The sequence below is a fragment of the Anastrepha obliqua genome, chromosome 1 (genome assembly GCF_027943255.1).
Source record: "Anastrepha obliqua isolate idAnaObli1 chromosome 1, idAnaObli1_1.0, whole genome shotgun sequence".
In the NCBI taxonomy this organism is placed as follows: domain Eukaryota; kingdom Metazoa; phylum Arthropoda; class Insecta; order Diptera; family Tephritidae; genus Anastrepha; species Anastrepha obliqua.
Genome location: NC_072892.1, coordinates 134,721,257 through 134,742,366, shown reverse-complemented (window position 1 = coordinate 134,742,366; position 21,110 = coordinate 134,721,257). Strand labels below are relative to the sequence as shown.

At 38.4% G+C, this 21,110-nt stretch overlaps 1 protein-coding gene across 1 annotated transcript in view; it reads right to left on the bottom strand.

Annotated features, from left to right (window-relative positions):
• Positions 1–2,308: 2,308 nt before the first annotated feature.
• Positions 2,309–21,110, bottom strand: part of LOC129236215 (activin receptor type-2A) — a 30,170-nt gene continuing 11,368 nt past the window's right edge. Inside the window, exons 4-9 of the mRNA XM_054870460.1 lie at positions 9,386–9,534; positions 9,126–9,311; positions 8,691–9,030; positions 8,420–8,622; positions 8,251–8,343; positions 2,309–4,203 (exon numbers count right to left, since the gene is read on the bottom strand). Of these exons, the coding sequence (XP_054726435.1) occupies positions 4,024–4,203; positions 8,251–8,343; positions 8,420–8,622; positions 8,691–9,030; positions 9,126–9,311; positions 9,386–9,534 (1,151 nt within the window). The 3' untranslated portion in view covers positions 2,309–4,023. The remainder of the gene's footprint in view (positions 4,204–8,250; positions 8,344–8,419; positions 8,623–8,690; positions 9,031–9,125; positions 9,312–9,385; positions 9,535–21,110) is intronic.

Genomic DNA, 21,110 nt, shown 5'->3' with positions numbered 1-21,110 from the left:
CAGTTTCTCTCTATACCGATGTGACCGAGAACCCAAATGAGTCCAATATCAAAGCATTCGGATGCAATCGAAAGAGAAGTCAGGCATTCCCCGACTAGTTTCGAATGCACAAACCACGAGCTTTTCCAGTAATTACAAAAGCAAGTTACCAATCAACTGCTTCCTTAATTGCGACTACTTCCACTTGTAAAACACTACAGTGATGCGGAAGCCTAAATTTGAGCTTGATGGAGAGCTCCTTGCAGAATACTTGCCAATCAACTCTTCCGTCAAACATTCCGTCGAGGCATTCGTAAACATGTTTGCCATGCACTGCATCCAAATTTTACACCCCGCCCACTCTTCCCTTGAGGGAATATGAATGGAAAAAGTTCCGCTCGGACCTCGGCGAGGGTTTACAATGAATGAATTCAAAGTTTTTAAGAACACTAGAGTGTCCGTAGCTTAAGTGTAGATTATCGCCTGAACACCTCAATCTGATTGCGGCGCGTGCAGCGGCAGTTTTTCCTGCAATGTACACGGATGCCACATTCAGCATATCGTTGAGCGCTAGAGTATCTGTGGTCCGAAGCGCCGCATTGATTCCACAGAAGACAGATCTTTGGACCCCCTCCAGCTTGATTTCATCCTTTCCAGCGTGTTCCACCAGACAAGCAGTCCGAACAACATAATTGGTTTTATAAATGGCGGGTGCTTTAGGCGAGAGGCCACATCTTTTGCCCATAGCGCCCCTACAACCGTACAAGGCAACTGTTGCCTTCCTAATTCTCTTCTCAATGTTGGGATTCCACGTTAGCTCCCAGTCCCAGATACTTAAACCCGTCAGAGAGCACCAACGGAGCGCACGCTAAATAAAGCGCCCTTAAGGGGTTACATATGTACGTCCAGAATTTTCAAAAAATCGATTTTTTTTTACAGATTTTTTTACAGATTATTATTCTTTATAGTTTTAGGCGTATTTCTGTGGAAGTCGATTGTAAAAATTCCCCATAGATACAAAGTTATGGTAGAAAATGTAACGTCCCGACGAAAGTTTGATGCGCACAAGTAGCTGTCCTTCGTTTGAGGCAGTTGAAAGTTTAAACTCGTTTTTCTCGAAACGACTTTTTCCGGCACGGACTGGATTTTTTAATGTTTTTTGATGCGTTTTTTTTTAATATTCGGTGTTGTCGAGCCGGATTTTTGATATTTTCATTAAAAAAAATTTATAAACATAATTAAAGTGTGACATTTATGACGTGAAACACATACTTTTTTTTAAATGCCGTGAATTGCAAAATTTTTCGAAATTCAAAAATCCGGCAACTTTTTTTTACAACTACAACTTTTTTTTACAAGAATTTTTTTTTACTTTTTACAGATCCATCAACATTTCGAGGAGAAATGATGCATACCGTGGAGCAATTTTTTTTTTTCATTGTACTTTGGGTCACGTGGTTTTTTATACACTAATTTTTGTAAAGAAAAATTAAAATAAATTTTTTTATAAAGTTTGAGTTCTAATAAACAATGTATAAAATTTTTTATATTTATTTCTATTGTTATCCCTTCTAAAAACAGTTTTTCTTTTAGCGCATTTTTGACGCTGCTGGACGTATGTGACCCCTTAAAATAAAAACAACAAAAAAATTTAACATAAAAAAACTTGCTTCTTCGTCTTCATTTCTTCCCCACTGTGTAGGCACTGCTATTATTTTGATCGCAACTGTATACGGGTATATGGGCACTCAAACGAGTTGCTATTAAGCGGTTTCTGCTGTACGTCGAAAAATGTGAACCAATACAGAGGAAACAAGTGTCGTCTTAGGGCTTTGTGTACAACTGTGTATGTATGTGTGTAAGTACAAAAATGTAACTCCAATGAATACAATTACTTGTTGATTACTAGCGAATAAAGTGGCCTAAGGTGATTATTACAACATGCAATACATTTACATTTGAAAATATTTTTTTTAAATGCATTGGAAAAATTTGCGCTCGTGATGGCAAAGTAATCAAAATAAAAGTTAATTAGAGGATGGTTCCTTCGTAATTGTAATTGTAATCATTCGAGTCACAACTTTGTATTAACTTAGCAGCTATTTGTTTTTACGACTTTTAAGGGGTGTCTGCATGTGGGCAAATGTTTAAAGGGTATGGACTAATTATTTGTTGGCACATTAAAGAGTTATCGATCGACCAGGGAATGAGGTGTTGCAGAAAAGCGAAAATAAAGTAAAAGAAGTTTGCGTGCGAAAATAAAGCCGCAAATCGAATGAAGACAATGAAATTAATAAATATATAAACTGATAAATGAAACAAACGGACGTGAAATCAAAATTAATTTTTTTTTATTCCAACTGAAAACTAATAATTTAGCCATGTGCAAGATTATCAAAACTTCTGCGTTTATACACTTTTAATTTTGCAGCGCAACTTAAACAAACTCGCACGTGCCACTTTAAAAACTAAAGCTTAAAATTATAGAGTAAAAAATTATGAATCAAACTTAAAATTTAGCTTAAAAATAAATGCTTATGCTGAAATAAATGTATAAAATGTGTATGCAAATAACATAAGTATGTATGTATGTATGTATGTATGTATAATATGTAAGTAAGTATGTATGTAAGTTAGCACAGTTAGCAGAAACTAAACTAAGTCACACAGTAAACAGTTCTTAAAAATCAAACAACAACAACTGCTTCACATTCCGTGCAACGGTTTCATTGTTGAGCAATTAAAGTTACTTGCACTTGCAAATTAGTGCATACGCAAAATAACATAAAAACAATAATAAACTAAAGCCAAATTTCAATTTCAACTTATTGCATTGTCAGCAATTTTAGTACCTAAGTAGAACAGAAAGGAAAATAATAAGCAAAACACAAAAATAATGTTCACAATTATTTTAGTATATTATCAGCAAAATTAAGTCTGTTTGTATAAACGTAAATTTATAAGTATGTAATGACTAAGCATAAGAAATGGTATAAAAGAGAAAAACTTTCAATAAAGAAGCAAGTTCATTCCAATCACGACGACGGTGTGTGCTAATTGGCGCCCGAGCAGGGCTTATTATTTTCCTTACTGTTCTACTTAGGTACTAAAATTGCTGACAATGCAATAAGTTGAAATTGAAATTTGTCTTTAGCTTATTATTGTTTTTATGTTATTTTGCGTATGCACTAATTTGCAAGTGCAAGTAACTTCAATTGCTCAACAACGGTTTCACATAACGTCTGCACGGAATGTGAAACAGTTGTTGTTGTTGGATTTTTAGGAACTGTTTACTGTGTGACTTAGTTTAGTTTCTGCTAACTGTGCTAACTTGTATGGTAGAAGAAGGTGCGCGCGCAAATATGGTGCTCATGAAATTACATAATTAGATAACAGAAAAAGGCACAAAAAATATTTAGCGTCAACAAAATAAAATTCTCGTATAGCGTCAAAGTCAGTGTACACTAAATACAATTAACTAATATACATGTGTGTGTGTGTATTTTTTTTTTTTTTGAATAAACGTCAGTCGTGTAAATTATAATTTTTTTACATATTTTTTTGTTTTTGTAAATGTTGCTTCATTATTAAATATTATTTTTCTTTTTACTCTTTTAACAGAATTGCTTAACGTTTTTGCTATTTTCTCCTTTCATTAAGATATTTCAATCATGTGAGTTTATGTGTGTGTGTGTTGTATGTACGTGTAAGTAACGTAATTATCAACAAACTTTAAGCTGAACGCCAAACTTGTCATACTATTCACTTAGCTGTCTATTTAGTAAACGTAAAACTATCAAATGTACACTTTAAAATGTAGCAATCATTACGCTAAATATACTCCATATATGTATATGTATGTGTGTGGATATGATGCATGTGTGAATGCAGTAGCAAACGTGTATACATATACATATATCGTAAATTGTAATCATAAATCGTCTTAACTCTATGTATGTACTCTTTAAATTTAGCAATTTTTATTAACTTGTTCTCATGCTCTGGCAATCACTTCAATGGCCTCGAAGTGATTTAATACCTTTTCTATAAGCAATTCGAAGTGAGACGCTCTTCTTCGCAATTGGTGTTGTTTTCGATAAGCAGCGGTGTTGTTGTATATTTGCACAATTGTGCGAAACGCTCCATGACGCAGGATGAGGAGAGGCGGGCTTCGGCATCGTGATCCCAACACTCCTCCATGGTGTCACAAAAGATGTTGAGTCCCTGTAAAGCGGGAATATGGGTTGTAAATGTGTGGCAATGATTACGAATAAAATTAATGCTTGCGGCGTAAAATGCATGCAAATTTCATTTTAAGGATTTTTTCATACAACTTTCGTTGCATAAAATATTAAATATTAGTTTGGGGGAAAAAAAATCCATTATTTTTGCGTAAAATTTTTGCGCAAATGATTTAAAACTGTTTTATGGTCGATTTTTAGCTACTGGGCGATGCTAAGGATACTTAGTCCTGCCATAAGTTCTTTTACAAGTTAAGTCCGTCATAGATTTGAAATTATGATACTTTTTTTAATGAAGTTTGTTTTATTTAATAATGTATTAGGTTGGGGAATAAGTTGGTAGCGTTTTTACCGAAGACTTTTATTTAAACAAAAAACATTAATTATATCAATAAGTTAATCAATTACAGGGTGAACGATATGAAGTGTTACCTATTCAATACACCATATTTTTTTTGTGTGAAATTTGTTTTTAATTATTTCAAAGACAAAATTGTTCAAAAATGATTACAATTTTAACATATATTTACTTTAGCTCGATATGACCACCTTTTGCCTTGACTATAGCCTTCAAACGGTCAAAAAATGAGTTGCATGCTGCACGAATGTGATCTTGAGGTATTTTGGGCCATTCTTGTATAATCGCTTTTTTCGGTGGATCCATACTGGCATATTTTTTAGTCCTCACCTTGCTCTCCAAAATGGATCAGATGGAATAGTCCATCGGATTTGCGTCTGGCGAATTCGAAAGCCATTGTGTGGACGAAATGAAGTGTGGAACATGATTTTTTAACCATTCTTGGTTCACACGAACTTTATGAGACGGTGCCGACGGAACGGTCCTGTTGGAACGTCCATGGTCTACGACCGAAATGTTTGCGTGTCCACGGCTCTAAAGCAGCTTCTAAAACATTTTCCCGATAATAAGTCGCATTCATTTTGACACCAAGCTCGATAAAACGATTGGAGAGCGTCCATCAGCGGTCACTGCGGCCCAAACCATTACTTGCGATGGGAAATTGCTTCGAGTTGCCCACATTCTCGTACGAGCGTTCGGTCAAGTAAACACGATCGTTTTGAGTGTTTATGAACTGCTCAATTGTAAAATTTTTTTCATCAGAAAACACAATGTTAGGAAATTCGCCACGTTCGTGCAAGCGAAACAACTCCTTTGCTCTTTGGCACCGAATTTTTTTTTGCTCGGGTGAAAGATCATGTGCTTTTTGGAACTTGTAAGCCTTGACCCTGAGCTCATTTTTCAATATGCGTCGAATGCTGTCTTGTAATATGCTTCGAGTTGCCCACATTCTCGTACGAGCGTTCGGTCAAGTAAACACGATCGTTTTGAGTGTTTATGAACTGCTCAATTGTGAAATTTTTTTCATCAGAAAACACAATGTTAGGAAATTCGCCACGTTCGTGCAAGCGAAACAACTCCTTTGCTCTTTGGCACCGAATTTTTTTTTGCTCGGGTGAAAGTTCATGTGCTTTTTGGAACTTGTAAGCCTTGACCCTGAGCTCATTTTTCAATATGCGTCGAATGCTGTCTTGCGATATTTTCAGTTCTTTGGCCCTTTTTCTTCCACTTCGACGTGGATCTCATTCAAGTCGAGCCTTCACTTTCCGAACTATTTCTGGCGTTGTTGCGGGTTTTTTTGGTCCACCTCTATAGCGTTTTGCAATGCTACCAGTATCATTGTAACGTTTTATAGTGCGATACACAAACATTTTATTCACTTTGAGGTGACTGAGCTCACGAACAATGGCTGGTTGCGATTTTCCAGCCAAATATAACGCAATCACACTATTACGTTTGAATTCCATCACAGAAAAAAAAATTCAACAAAACTGAGCCGCAAATGCTTTTGATAGCTTATAAACAATATATTGAACTGTCATTGGAACAATTTTGACGTTGATGTCATGAGCTGTTTTACAGATACAAGCAGTGTGAAGTTGGTAACACTTCATATCGTTCACCCTGTATATATTCGCCGTTTTTGTTTACAACCTCTTCCCACCTCTCGACCGATTTGTTCATGCCATTTTGCCAAAAATCACCTGTTTTTAAGAACCTCTTTGTTATCGAAGGTAACGCCCTGCATATGGTTTCACACGGACCGGAAAAGATGGAAACCGGTCGATGCAAGGTTCGGAGAATACAGGCGGTGCTGAAGGACCTCCCATTCGAGCTCTTGGGGTGCGACTTTAACAACTTGTGCAACATGGGGCCAGGCATTGTCGTGCAGGAGTATGGTTCGAGCATGTCAATCAGGTCTTCTCAGTCGAATAGCCTCATTGGCGGGGTATAGCTGGGCAATGTAGAGCTCCTTGTTGATCGTGGCATTATTTTAGAACATTTCCCAGTGCACCATGTCCTTCCAGTCCGACCAAACACCTATCATGATCCTGGAGCCACCCACTCCTTACTTTGCTTCATATTGACACCATTTCTCATCTCCCGTGACGCTTCCGTATAAAAAGCACTGTTTATGACCTCGTGTTGCTCGATGGCGGACGAGATGCTGATAAGCAGTTTGAAGGCGACTTTCTTTGATTTTTTCGTTGAGCTCGTGAGACACCCAAGCTTCCAATTTCTCGGTAAATCCCATTGCATGAAGGTGATTGAAAATCGTTTTATAATCGCAAGTCATTTTTTCCGCCAATTCCTGACTGGCTGACCGTTCTCCTTCAAAAGTGATTTGAGAACTTCTGCATCGAGTTCAGCAGGCCTTCCGCTGTGGGAAGTGATATCGACGTCAAAGTCACCATTTTTGAACTTTGCAAACTATTTCCGTGTTGTGTGGTAGACTCGCCTTTGATACCTTCTCCATACACGTCGCAAATGTCCCGAGCTGCTTCGGCAGCTTTTTGACATCGATGAAAAGCAAAGAAGAGCAGGTTTCTAAAATGTTAATTTTTGCCTACTTAGTTTTTTTAGAGCAGAAATAGTTCCAACGAATGAATGGATTCACATCTGGACTTCCAGACGGCCCATCTTCTGTGGCTATGATCCCAGGAATATTGATTTTTAGCGACAACTGGTCGGTTTTTGCCTTATGGACTAGAGCAGAATCTTGCTGGAAGATCCAACGCTCTCCATTGAAGAAAGTGCTGTTCAACAACTTCACCAAGCCTTCTAAGACATCCTCCTGGTATACTTTTGCCCCGGTGTCAACCTCCTTTTCGCAGAAATGAAGAGATGTAACGCCTTTACAAGACACTCCCCACCAAACCATTACGGAGGCTGGATGGTGGCCACGCTGAACCCCTGGAGCAACATTTTTTGCGTCTTTAGAAGTCTTAGCATAGAATTTGTTGTTTTGCTTATTAAAAACTGATTCAGCAGTGACAAGTGAATTTTCTCATCTTCGAAAAGAATATTTTCTTGACTGTTGACCGTGTGAGACCGAGGAAACTGCTTGCATCCGTCCAGTCCAATTTTCTTCAAGCGCGTTGTCAAAAGATGCCCAATTGAGCAACGGAAGGCTGTCATGTGGAGAATCATCTCGAATTGGTCTTGACATGAATCTGGTCGATACATTCATTTCCTGGACATGTTTTTCTGCTTTCTAAAGGGATTTCTGCGAGCTCCTTCTCGAACGGCTTTTAAGACTGCACTGATTCGAACCACGCGAGGACGACACTTCATTTTCTGTCTGTCACTTCCGACGTTTGGGAGAAACAATTGATCGTGCGGTATACAAACATTCTCGTAATATTAAGTTTTTTCAGCAGTTCGTATATCTCACTTGCGCGTTGTTGACTTCCATTGTTAACACCCTGTAGCTCACAACTAAATGGAACAGAACAAACGAAAAACAGCAAATGAATTTTTTAGTGTGAAATGTCACCTTGACAACGAGCATAAACTTAACATTTTTTTATCAATATTTTACGAGGTATCGATCACCACAGCCATCTACCGAAAAAATAATGGATTTCTTTTTCCCCAAACTAATATTAAATATTTTTGTAACTATTTTACATGATAATACTTTTCTCTGGTGCTTAAACTCAATCAACTTACAGCTTGCGTACGCCATGTATTTAGTAAGCGCGGTCGCAATTTTTTCGTGACTACCGTATCTTGTATCTCATCCAGTGTAGGACGTAATCCAAGCTAAACAGCACAAAAAAAAAGAGAAAAACATAAGATGGGAGCCGATTGCGCAAATATGCAACAAACAATTATTTACCTCAGCTTCAAATGGCAGCATGTAATCGCCAACAGGTCCCACAGCAGTGCATCGCGACACCATCTCCCACAACACTAAGCCGCACGCATACACATCGATGCGTAAAAACGCATCTCGATTGAAATTAATAGCGCCCTCAAGCACCTCTGGCGCCATGTAGCGACGTGTGCCAACTTGACCATGCGTTTCGCCACATGGTTTGCCTGCAGCGCAAATGGAAAATATGAAAGCAATGAAGCATAACAAGTGAGCTAATCAACAATGTACTTACCCGGCTGGAACACCATAGCCAAGCCGAAGTCAGCAATGCACGCCGTCAAGTCGCCCTTTAACAGAACATTGGTTGATTTGAAGTCTCGATGTGCTATGGATGGCTTCAAACCGTCCGCTTTGCCAGCCGGTATTTCTTCGTGCAAATGCATCAAACCTTGTGACATAGATTCGGCGATTTTGCACAACTCTAGCCAAGACAGCGTATGCGATTTCAAGTAATTACAGAGAGAGCCATTCGGATGATACACCGAGATGAGCCAATATTCAAGTTGCACTTTTTCCGTGTGCTTTTCGCAGCCAAGAAACTCTAAGATGTTGGGATGGCGCATACGTGGCAGCTACAGAAATTAGTGAATTATGGATTTAAATTATTTTTATGTAGATTTTTTATAATTTTCAGATTACAAGTTTTTAGAGCAAACATTTCCCCTACCTTGTAAATATCCACTTCTGTATTCCAAGACTCCTTCTCTTGCATGCGAAATATCTTAACGGCCACATCCTGGCTGTGCAGCTTGCCTTGCCAAACATCACCGAAACGTCCGCTGGCTTTCAGTTCCAACAAATGTATTGGCCGGTTGTTGAGTAGCGGCGAGGCATTTGTAGCTTCCGTTTCATTCTGTAAAATTGAATTCTTTTGTTCGTGAAGCAAAGCGCAAAAAGATACAAATGCGGGGGATCAAAGCAACTCACCGTTGGTATTTCATTGAAATTGGTCGGCTTACGCTTGCGATAATAACAAAATGCAAATGGCGTCATTAAAAGCGCCAAACAAACGAACACAGCTGCGCAGACAATTATGTAAATCACGTTGGTATTATCGGTTGTCTTTTCCTTCGGCACTAGAGAAATTAGAGAAATAAAATAAGAACGAAATGAGCATACAGTTTGCCTCATAATTCTTTTCACAATTTCATATTGTATACTATTGAATTGTTTTTTTTTTTTTTGTTTTTTTTTGTAGCAGAGCACTGTGCTGACCTCTTCTATTTGGGCCTGTAAACAAAATTAAGTATTTGCACGCGCAATATGCATAAACCACATCGAAAATCAAAATGCATCATTTTCTGAAGAAACTTAAACAAATACGAGAAACATAACGGTATACGGATACCAAGGCGCTTTCATTAAAGGTGGTGGCACTAGGCCAGCAACAATGTTTTGTGTGTTTGATTGTAAAAGCAAGTTCTGGGCTGACAGCTACATGGGCACGGCAAAAGAAAAAACCAAATCAGCTGATTTACCGATAGCACCTTTCATAGATTCGCCTTGCGGTATACTATGTCTTTTTTGTATATTTTTGATTGCTACTCCACGTAGAGTTGGCGAGCTAGGTAGCACAAGTGATTCAGGCTGTTCATTATCTCGCATCAATAAATCAACAAGAAAACGTCTTTGTAATTGCCGAGTTATCGTACGAGTGAAAATTTTACACAATCGGTTTATTATAATTACCATAAAAGCAAATCGACAAAACAAATTACTGAAATGTTTTCTATTAACGTAAGGACATAACGACAGTGTACAACAATATAAATCGCGCATAAAACGAAAATCGATTAGCTAAAACACTGCAGTGGCGGGCCAAAAAAGCTCACACCGAGCATAGAAAACTCAGTAGTGAAACAAATTGGCGAAAAACCGATGTGCAGCCTTATGTAGAGTATACATGCTCCAACCGTTGTATCAACATTTATTTTATAAAAAATTTTTATATATTTTTTTTTTAAATTTTTTTTAAATATTTTTTATAAAGGTTTTTCAATAAGAGGTGTTATTTTGGTAAAAGATCAATGGTTTCATTGCTTGTGTGGCACGTAGCGCCGTCTTGTTGAAAATAAACGTTGTCCAGATCAATACCATCCAATTCCGGCCATAAAAAATCGTTAATCATCTCATTTTCGCTTCATTTTCGAAAAAGTAAGGTCCAATGATTCCGCCGGACCACAAACCGCACCAAACAGTTACACATGTAGGATAGGCTTTTCAATAATAACTCGTGGATTTTCTGAACCCCAGATCCGACAATTTTACTTGTTGACGAAGCCACCAAGGTGGAAATGGGCCTCATCACTCAAGATGATTTCTCGATGGAATTCCGGATCATTTTCATGCATTTCAATGACCCAATCAGCAAAGACACGACGTTGTTTATGATCGGCCCGCTTGAGTTCTTGTGTTAACTGGACTTTATACGCGTTAAGACCCAAATCTTTATGCAAAATACGGTGTGATGACGTTTGTGGAATGCCTAATTCCAAAGACGACGAGGAATGGACAAACCTGGGTTTTCTTCAACATTTTCGGCTACAACAGCGATATTTTCGGCTGTTGTTGAGCGACGTGCACGGATTTTATTCTTCACATCACTAACTTGTCCCAACAACTCGAATTTTTCACCAATTTCCGACAAGGTGCTTCACGATGACCCAAAAATGTTCGAGTTTGCGTGACATCTACCGAAATAGCGGGCTATTCAAAATAAAACCTGTTATTGGAAAACCCTTTATGTTTTTAACTTTTTTTATAATAATTATTTTTTTATAAATTTTTAATATTTTTTTATATTATTAGAAAACCCTTTATGTTTTTAACCTTTTTTGTTTTTTTTTTCATATCATACTATATATATTTTTATTCTGTGTAAATAACTAAAAAGAAAAATGGTAACAAATTGGTTGTTCGAACTTATTGTACAACACACTAACTCCGTTCCCCTCGACAGTCCGTTCGGCGTAACCGGAACGACCTGGAATTATATCCGGCCAAGCACTGTCATCTCAGCGGTCTTCCCCGTATATGTATGGGGAATGTTTATGCTGCAACAACAACAGTCCAAAATTAAAACATCTAAATTTTCATGCAACCGTTGGACCAACATGGAAATCGGTTGTCCAACATGCCCATGTTGATACAACGGTTGGAGCGTGTATATTTCGCATTAGAATGCTAGCCGTAGATTTCTCTTAAAACACAAATTTTCATCAAGGAGTACAAGAAAAAAGTCATTACTATCCTTTAAAGTCAGCTATGTCTACGAGAGATTACCTATGGGTAAGACTCCGTCAGAAAATATGAGATTTGCAAGTGGTCTTTCGATTTCTATGAAACTTTGAGAAATATTAGTTCTAGGTAAGATACATTCGAGCCTAAAAGGATTTTGAAAAATTTTCAAAATTGAGTCATCTACGCCATGTTGAAAATCGGGACCGTGTTTTTTTTCAAAAATCAATATTTCTTGAACCGTTGGATGGATTTCAATGCAATTTACAGACAATATAGAAACAAATAAGTAGTTTAAATGAGTATTATGTTAAAAAAAAAATTTCGAAATTTTGACCAAAAAAAAGTCAAAAAAATTTTGTTAATCAATTTTTAGTTGATTTGGCCAGTTTTTTAGATTTTCTGTTATACACGTAACGATTCCTTATGATTTAACCTTTATTTTGAAAAAAAAAAATTTTATGGTGTCTATAATAGTTCTCGAGATATTGCGATTTTAGTGGAAGCGCGCACGCACGGTTCGCGTACGCACGCACGGTTCGCGCTGCGTTATGTGTTCCTGTATGAAGTGACTGGAGCAGACTGCTGCAGGTCTGTGCGCGTTTTTCTACTCCCGCGCTGCGTAACCGCGAACTTCACGGTGCGCGCTTCCACTAAAATCGCAATATCTCGAGAACTTTTATAGACACCATAAAATTTTTTTTTTCAAAATAAAGGTTAAATCATAAGGAATCGTTACGTGTATAACAGAAAATCTAAAAAACTGGCCAAATCAACTAAAAATTGATTCAAAAAATTTTTTTGACTTTTTTTTGGTCAAAATTTCGAAATTTTTTTTTTAACATAATACTCATTTAAACTACTTATTTGTTTCTATATTGTCTGTAAATTGCATTGAAATCCATCCAACGGTTCAAGAAATATTGATTTTTGAAAAAAACACGGTCCCGATTTTCAACATGGCGTAGATGACTCAATTTTGAAAATTTTTCAAAATCCTTTTAGGCTCGAATGTATCTTACCTAGAACTAATATTTCTCAAAGTTTCAAAGAAATCGAAAGACCACTTGCAAATCTCATATTTTCTGACGGAGTCTTACCCCTATCTATAAAAATCTCTGAACTATCTGATTTTTTAAGAAGACTGGATAGATTTTGTAACATCAGCACATTTGTTTCAATATGAACCTGCTTTTTTTTTGTTTGTTTTTTGAAGACATTGAACGATTTTTGTTATTCTTGTCAACTTAAAACTGGTCCAAATGTGACAATACAAATTGTTCCGAACATTTTACTAATAGAAGCACAATTTTGCGTTGTTGTTTAAGCAGTGATGGAGCTTTGAGATCTATTCAGAGCGTGCTGTATGCGAAAGATCTCTCACTCACATAAGGTCTCTTTTGTGAACTTCCATAGTTTAGAGATGATAAGAGACGAACAAGAATGATAGACCAGAATGATAGAAACAAGATTGCGCCCATCAGAGAGTGCGTGACATCATATTGGTGTAGTTGTATAAGAGAGATGTGAAAATGCGAACAAGAATGAAAGAAGAAGAAATTACACAAACAACACACGAAGAAGGTGCACAAGTGCAACGTGACGCACATATCGAGCGGTACCACTAACGGCCTCAGCTTATTATTCTCTCTATCGTGAAAGATAAATTAACAAGTTTGGCCAGCTGAGAATTGTGAGAGTAACTTCAGCTGCTACATCACCGGAGACTTAGCAGCGGATTTCTGCCCTCTCAATTCACACGTATTCACACACTCCTCCAATGAGTGGTTGTTAAGACGGCAACAAGACAATATAGGCGAGGACTGTGTTGATTTTTTCCCAATATCACCAACACAATCCCAGTTTTTTCTAAACAAACCGTTGTCATGACCCATATGACGCCCGCCAATCACCTGATTCTTTCAAATTCGCTGAGAGTGGTTAACGGTCTGATCTCGGCCACACCTCTATAAATCTTTTACCATACACACATATCTCTTTATTTATTGGGTTGGGTTGAATAAGTTCATAGCGTTTTTGTATTTTCTTTTATTTTACAACGATGTGTCTGCTGTTTGGCAAAGGATAAGTATTCATTCGATAATTCGATAGAATTCTTTCTGCTTCACAAAACTAACTATAATTGTATTTTTGAGTTATTTAATTTTTATTAGTTTTGAGGCTTAGAAATGTTAATACACAGGAGGCAGAAATATATATTTTCGACACCTGCTCGTTTTTTGCATTTCATCTAAAAGCTGCTGAAGTAGCTCGGGACATTTGCGGCATGTATGGAGAAGGTGTCATAGGCGAGTCTACAGCACAGAAATGGTTTTCAAGATTCAAAAATGGTGTATTTGATGTCGATGTCACGTCACGCAGCGGAGGGCCTTCTGAGCTCGATGAAGAAGGTCTCAACTCATTTTTGAAGGAGACATGTCGTCAAACCAGTCGTGAATAGGCGGAAAAAATGAACTGCAATCATAAAACGATTCTCAATTACCTTCATTCAATGGGATTTACCGAAAAAGTGGATGCCAGGGTGCCTCACGAGCTCAACGAAAAAAAAAAAGAAAGTCGCCTTCACATTACTTCTCAGCAACTCGAGCAACACGCGGTCATAAACAGTGCTTTTTGTACCGAATCGTCCCGGGAGTTGAGAAATGGTGTCTATACATCAATACAAAGCAAAGAATGGAGTGGGTGGCTCCAGGAAATACGCCAAAGTCGAAAGTCAAGCCGGATCTTCATCCAAAGAAGATTGTGATACGTGTTTAATCGGACTGGGAGGGCATGGTGCACTGGGAAATTCTCGAAAAGAATGCCACGGTCAACAGGGAGCTCTGCATTGCCCAGCTTTACAGCGTGAATGAGACTGTTCGACTAAAAATACCTGAAAATACCGATCGACATGGTCAAACTATACTCTTTCACGACAACCCCAGGCCCCATGTCGCACAAGTCGTTAAAGCCGCACTCCAAGAGCTCGAAGAGCCCGACCTTGCACTGACCGAATACCTTCTTTCCCGCTACCTTTCGAATCATATGAATGCCGCTCTCTTCGATAAAAGGACAAAGAGGTTCTTAAAAACTGCCTCAACAACTTTTTTGACACCACGCCAGGCGATTTTTGGCAGAATAGCATCAACAAATTTCTCGAGAGGTGGAAAGTGGCTGTAACAGCAACGACAAATATATAATTGATTAACTTATTGATATAATTAATGTTTTTTGTTTAAATAAAAGATTTCGGTATAAACGCTACGATCTTATTCCCCAACCTAATAGTTTAAGAATTTGTATTCGTTATATTCAAACGATTTTTATTAGTCCTTGCGAAATTCTAAATTTAGCATAAGTCTAAGTACTTAGATGAAGCAAACAGAAAATGATTTTTGAAAGCAATTTAAAAGGTGAATTTTTAAAATCTTTTCATTTATAACTTCCACCTTCTTGTCAAATATGTCGCAGCAACAATTAGAAGGCAAACAGAATTTTTCTAGCTTCTTTCCTTGACGACGTGGGAACACCACAGGTGAACAACTGCTCAAGTGGCCAAATGGAGGAGGGTGCATGCAAGCATGTAAATATGTATGTGGTTGTGTGTAGGCTTAAGTAGAACCAAAAAAGTGCACAAAAATGAAAGTTCTCCCCTAATTTTAGAAACAACTCTTACACACATCTGCTTACATGCACTCAAATGTGCATATACCACATACACATACACACACAAACGTATGAACAATGCGCAACATACAAAACGTAAAAATCGGCACGGAACATAGGAACGTGCTCCAAGTGAAAAGTGAACACAAAAAGGCCTTGCAACAAGAAAAACTAAAACACGGTTCTTGCTCCCCTTTTCGAGCATTTTTTAATATTTGTAAAAACAAAAATAAAACACAATCCCAGAAAAAATAGAAAGAAAGAAACGACAAAAAACGGCAAAATGAAAAGCGTACAAAAAACCAAAAAGCGACAGTCGATGCAACAACTATTGAAATACAGCAACGTATGCATGCAGCATGCAACTTACTGAACGTCACCCAAAACAGTCGAGATGCAGGCAACTGGAAGCGAGTTTTGCTGCCTACGCTACTGGTTGGATCCTTTGCTCTGCCGCTTTTTTGTTGTTGTGCCTGTGTTTGTTACCGAGTTCGTTAACTCGACATGGAACGCTTGGAGTTGGGGGTGGTAAGTGCGCTGCAACGATGCCGCAGTAGCGCGTTGCCAACATAGCACGACAATATTAGCTGCACCAGCGTACAACCAACAGAGCGAAGGCAGTTGTGTGCAGCAGCATTCAGCTACCGAAATGCAAAGACCCCAAACGATACAAAGTAGCAAAGCAAAACAAAGTAAAAATTGGGGTAAATACTGTGTGGCGCTGCGCCACGGCAACTCACAACTCACAAATAACGTGATCCAACACGCACACGTGCCACAGCTATTGATGCTTATGTGGTGGTGATGGTTGTTGTTGCATATACTGTTTTTGTTACATTTTGTACCCCAACCGCTAGCAAATTTGAACACTTCAACGGATGAGCAACAGCATTGGAATCAAGCATATTTATAAGTATATATATATATATATATGTGTGTGTGTGTGTATGAAGGTACAACAGCGGCAATCGTCACTTGAGCTACTGACAACTCGCGCTGGGAAACAGTGTGACGAGTTAGCATAAGAGCTTAAGAATTAAAAGTTTTCCTCAGTTATTTTCTTTCTACTGTTTTTCCTATCTTTTTCCTCCATATTTTTGTTTTTAAATATAGACATCATTAAGAACGAGGCTCATTCAAGCTTGACATGTACTAAGTAAATCGTATGCTGGCATTGGGCAGTTCTTTCTGGTCCAAATTGCTGAGTATTTTTAATAAATGAAGAATATGAAATGGATAAGTGGGAGGTCTGCACTTCTATCTTAAGATCTGTTCGCTACTAATCACAGTATTTAATCCAAACCTATTTGCCTCAATAAACCTAGGATGGAGCTGGGTTGAACTGAGTCCTTTTCTTCTAACCGTACCAGGCCTACCTTCCTCTCGATATGACTTCGCATTCGAGAAGATGCCTTGTGTGAGGTATAACTGTAGTACCGAACTATGTCTAAGTCATTTAACCTGTTAATTGTACTCACTGAGTAAGTGGTTTATGTCAGTTAGTGCATTTTAATAAATAGATTAATAATTTTGCGAGCTGACGTTAGCCAAGAGATTCAGCGAAGAATAGCTCTGACCAACAGGTGCTACTTTGGGCTAGGTAAGCAATTGAAAAGCAGAGCCCTCTCTCGGTACACAAAAAAAAGCTGTATGAATCACCCATCCTCCCGGTCTTACTGTGTGGCGCTGAGTGCTAGGCATAGACGAACACCGATGGATGGTTATTAGAAGTTTTCTAGAGAAAAATTCTTCGCAAGATCTATGGTCCGATTTGCGTGACATCAACGTAGTGAAGCGAATTAAAATTCAACGGGTGCGCTGGCTATGTCACGTTGAGCGAATGGGCAGTAACGCTCCAGCAAAGAAGGTACTCTTTTCGAAATGCACTGGTGAAACTCGCACAAAAGGTCGTCCTCATCTACGTTTTAAAGACCAAGTCGACGACGACGTGACCGCGCTTGGAGTTTCTTACTGGCGGCAACGCGTGCAATGCAGACGCGATTGGGGGAACATTTTGGTAGCGGCCAAACCGATCATCGGTTGTAGGTGCCAGCTAAGTAAGATTTTGTGAGCTGCATAAGCAGAGGGTTTAACTTGGTACGGTGTTCTGAATGTAACTATACCAGTAATATGAAAATCTTTGTGGTGTGCGTCTCAATGTTTTTTCACAACTGGAGGGGCCTACAATTTTAAGTCGACTCCGAACGACAAATTGTTTTTTATGAGAAACTTTTTCATGGCAGAAATACACTCCGACGTTTGCCATTGCCCATCGAGGGGAGACCTTAGAAAAAACGTTGTATGTCAGTTGGCATTTAATGCATTCGAATGCTAGTCACGCACCAAACCATTCGGCTACGGCGGAGCCTCAGTAGTGCATTAATGTACTAAATAATAGCGTATTGCAGATGAATCAAATAGTGACATATATGTAATCTTCATGCTTTAATTTTCGTACTTTAATTTTTATTCCCACAAAACGCTAGACGCAGACGTTAGCGTATTCTTCAAAATTCTACAACGGTTTAGCGAACAAACAAACTTCTTATATTATATTGCAACATGAAGTTTGTTTGGCAAATGTGCTTATTATGCACATTTATTCTTTCTCACGGCTAAAATTGCAATACTTTTAAGCTCTACTTTTAAGGAAATGAGAATGAGTTTGAAATAAAGATTCAACGGCGTTCGAACTCATTATTATATGCTATGGATGTGTATTCGGTGAAGAAAACCGAACGATAACTGATTTACGGCGGTGTTAGACGCTTCGTACTACTGACGAAATTCATCAGGTTTTTAATATCAATGCCTGTTATATGAACAGGCATGGCAAAAGAGCTGAGATGAACATGAATCTGATGGGGAACTCCTTGCAGAATACTCCTCCTCAACGCTTACGTCCAATTTTGAGTCATCCGCGAACAGGTTTACCAGGCCCTGCCTCCAAATCCTAATGTAAATGGAGATTGTTTTATTAAGTATACTTAAGTGTTCGTAATTGCAGTCAAGCTTGTAGCCTAAGCCTCTCAGTCTGATTGCGGCATGTGTTTATTTGCGGACAACATCCAAGTTCACTTGCTTTAATTTATTTCTGATCAAATAAAACCACCAACTCTGTTTATACTAAAATGATCAAAACTTATTTTTGGCTCCAATTAAACAAACGACTCGTCCAGAAAATTATAAACAGGTTATATACATAGCATCCAATGAACGTCTTTCTGCCTTTCAATCTGTCCGATTAACGAAGTTATGAGAAGAGTAGATTCCTCAATGTCAAGGGGTTCAGAAGCTTATCTCTCAATAAATCTTTTTCAAGTCTCATACTTTGACCTGACGAAGGCGGAAAGGCGACACAGGTGTATGTTCTTCTTCTCAATGCACGCAGAGCAAATGGAATTATCATACACAGTGAACCAAAAAGAAACTGGGACACAAATTTTCAAAAAGAAATTATTTACAAATTTTTAAGATTTAAGATATTTGCGATGAATATATTTCATTTTTAAGTATTCAATATTATGTTTATTATTCAGTAATAACTGTAATAGCAAAATTTTTCAAAATCAACAAAAAGTGGGGTACCCTAATTTTTTAGAATATTTCAGTAAACTATATATATTCCGTTATTATTTTCATAACTGAACAGCAAAAGTTAGTTTTATTTCTCACATTTTGCCATTGGCGTTGCAATTTTTTAAGAGCAAATATCGAGTGATTTAAAAGAATTTATGGCGAAATACCACTCCGAAGGGAAAAGTGTGCCTCAATTCGCGAAAATTTTGAAAAAACCCAAGTCGACAGTATTTACTAATATATGGAAAAAATACAGGGTGGGCCATATAGCGTTTGCTTTTTGAACCACCTATTTTTTTGAGAATGGTAACACAAATGACATGTCAAATGTGTTCATAATTTACTAAAGGTTTGACATTTACGAAATGGGACGCTATACGTTTGAACAAAATTGAGAAATATTGATAACCTATTTCCAAAGTGGTGAGTCTTTTTCTTCTTTTCTGGTTTTCACATCGGTGGCTACGTCAATAAGCAAAATTGTCGGATTTGGGACTCAAAAAATCCACACGTTACAGTAGAGAAGCAAATGCATCCACAACGAGTCACTGTTTGGTGCGGTTTTTGGTCTGGCGGCATCATCGGGCCATTTTTTTTTTTTGGAAAATGAGCGAGGAGCCGCGGTTACAGTAAATGGCGAGCGTTACCGTGACATGCTCAACGAGTTGTTTCCAAAAATTGAAGAGGATGACATGGACGACATTTGGTTTCAACAGGACGGTACAACTTGTCACACTGCCAAAGTTACACTCGAACTTTTGGCTATCGTTTTTGAAAACCGAATAATCAGCTGAAATTCCGATATCAATTTGCCGCCTCGGAGCTGTGATTTAAGCCCGTTGGACTATTTTTTTGTGGGGAGCCGTTAAGGACAAATGCTATGCGAACCATCCAGAGAGGATTGATGCTTTAAAACACGAAATCGAAATTGCCATTCATGAAATTGGAGCCCAAACAATCAACAATGTGCTTAAAAATTGGGTTGATCGAATGGCCTACTGTAAAGCCAGTCGTGGCAGTCATTTGAACGATATTATTTTTCATTCATAAATGACAATGTTCAATCTTCAAAATAAAAAAAAAAAGTTTGAAAAACTATTGATTACTTTTTTGTTTTATAGCCGATTCAAAAATTAAATTTTACATGGCCCACCCTATATAATGAAAACCGTTTTTTTAAACCATTCTTAGAAAAAGTAGTAGTAATATACTAAGAAAGTTTCCAAAATTAACTCAAATGTGACCAAATTCCACAAACTTAGACATTTTCTGCACAGTAACTTCTTCTTAATTGGCGCTATAACCGCTTACGCGATTTTGGCCGAGTTTAACAAAGCGCGCCAGCCGTTTCTTTCTCGTGCTAACCGGCGCCAGTTGGACACACCAAGTAAAGCCAAGTCCTTCTCCACCTGATCTTTCCAACGCAGAGGAGGCCGCCCTCTTCCTCTGCTACCACCAGCTGGTACCACATCGAATACTTTCAAAGCCGGAGCGTTTGTATCCATTCGAACGACATGACCCAGCCAACGTAGCCGCTGGATCTTTATTCGCTGCGCTATGTCTATGTCGTCATAAAGCTCATCGTTCCATCGTCTGCGATATTCGCCGTTGCCAACGTGCAAAGGTCCAAAAATCTTACGCAGAATCTTTCTCTCGAACACTCCAAGCGTCGCTTCATCGGATGTTGTCATCGTCCAAGCTTCTGCGCCATACGTTAGGACGGGCATGATAAGAGTCTTGTAGAGTGTTAGTTTTGTTCGTCGAGAGAGGACTTTACTACTCAATTGCCTACTTAGTCCAAAGTAGCACTTGTTGGCAAGAGAGATTCTACGTTGGATTTCAAGGCTGACATTGTTATCGGTGTTAATGCTGGTTCCTAAATAGACGAAGTCTTTTACAACCTCGAAATTATAACTGTCTACAGTGACGTGGGTGCCGATACGCGAGTGCGCCGACTGTTTGTTTGAAGACAGGAGGTACTTCGTTTTGTCCTCGTTCACCACCAGACCCATTCGCTTTGCCTCTTTATCCAGTTTGGAGAAGGCAGTTACTGATCGCCATTCACTTGGGAATGGCCAGGACGATTCTTCTGCATATGGTTCAAGCAGCTCACAACGGCCGGGATTAGCCCACGTATCCTCTGGGTAGCTTCCGAACACCCGTTCGGGAG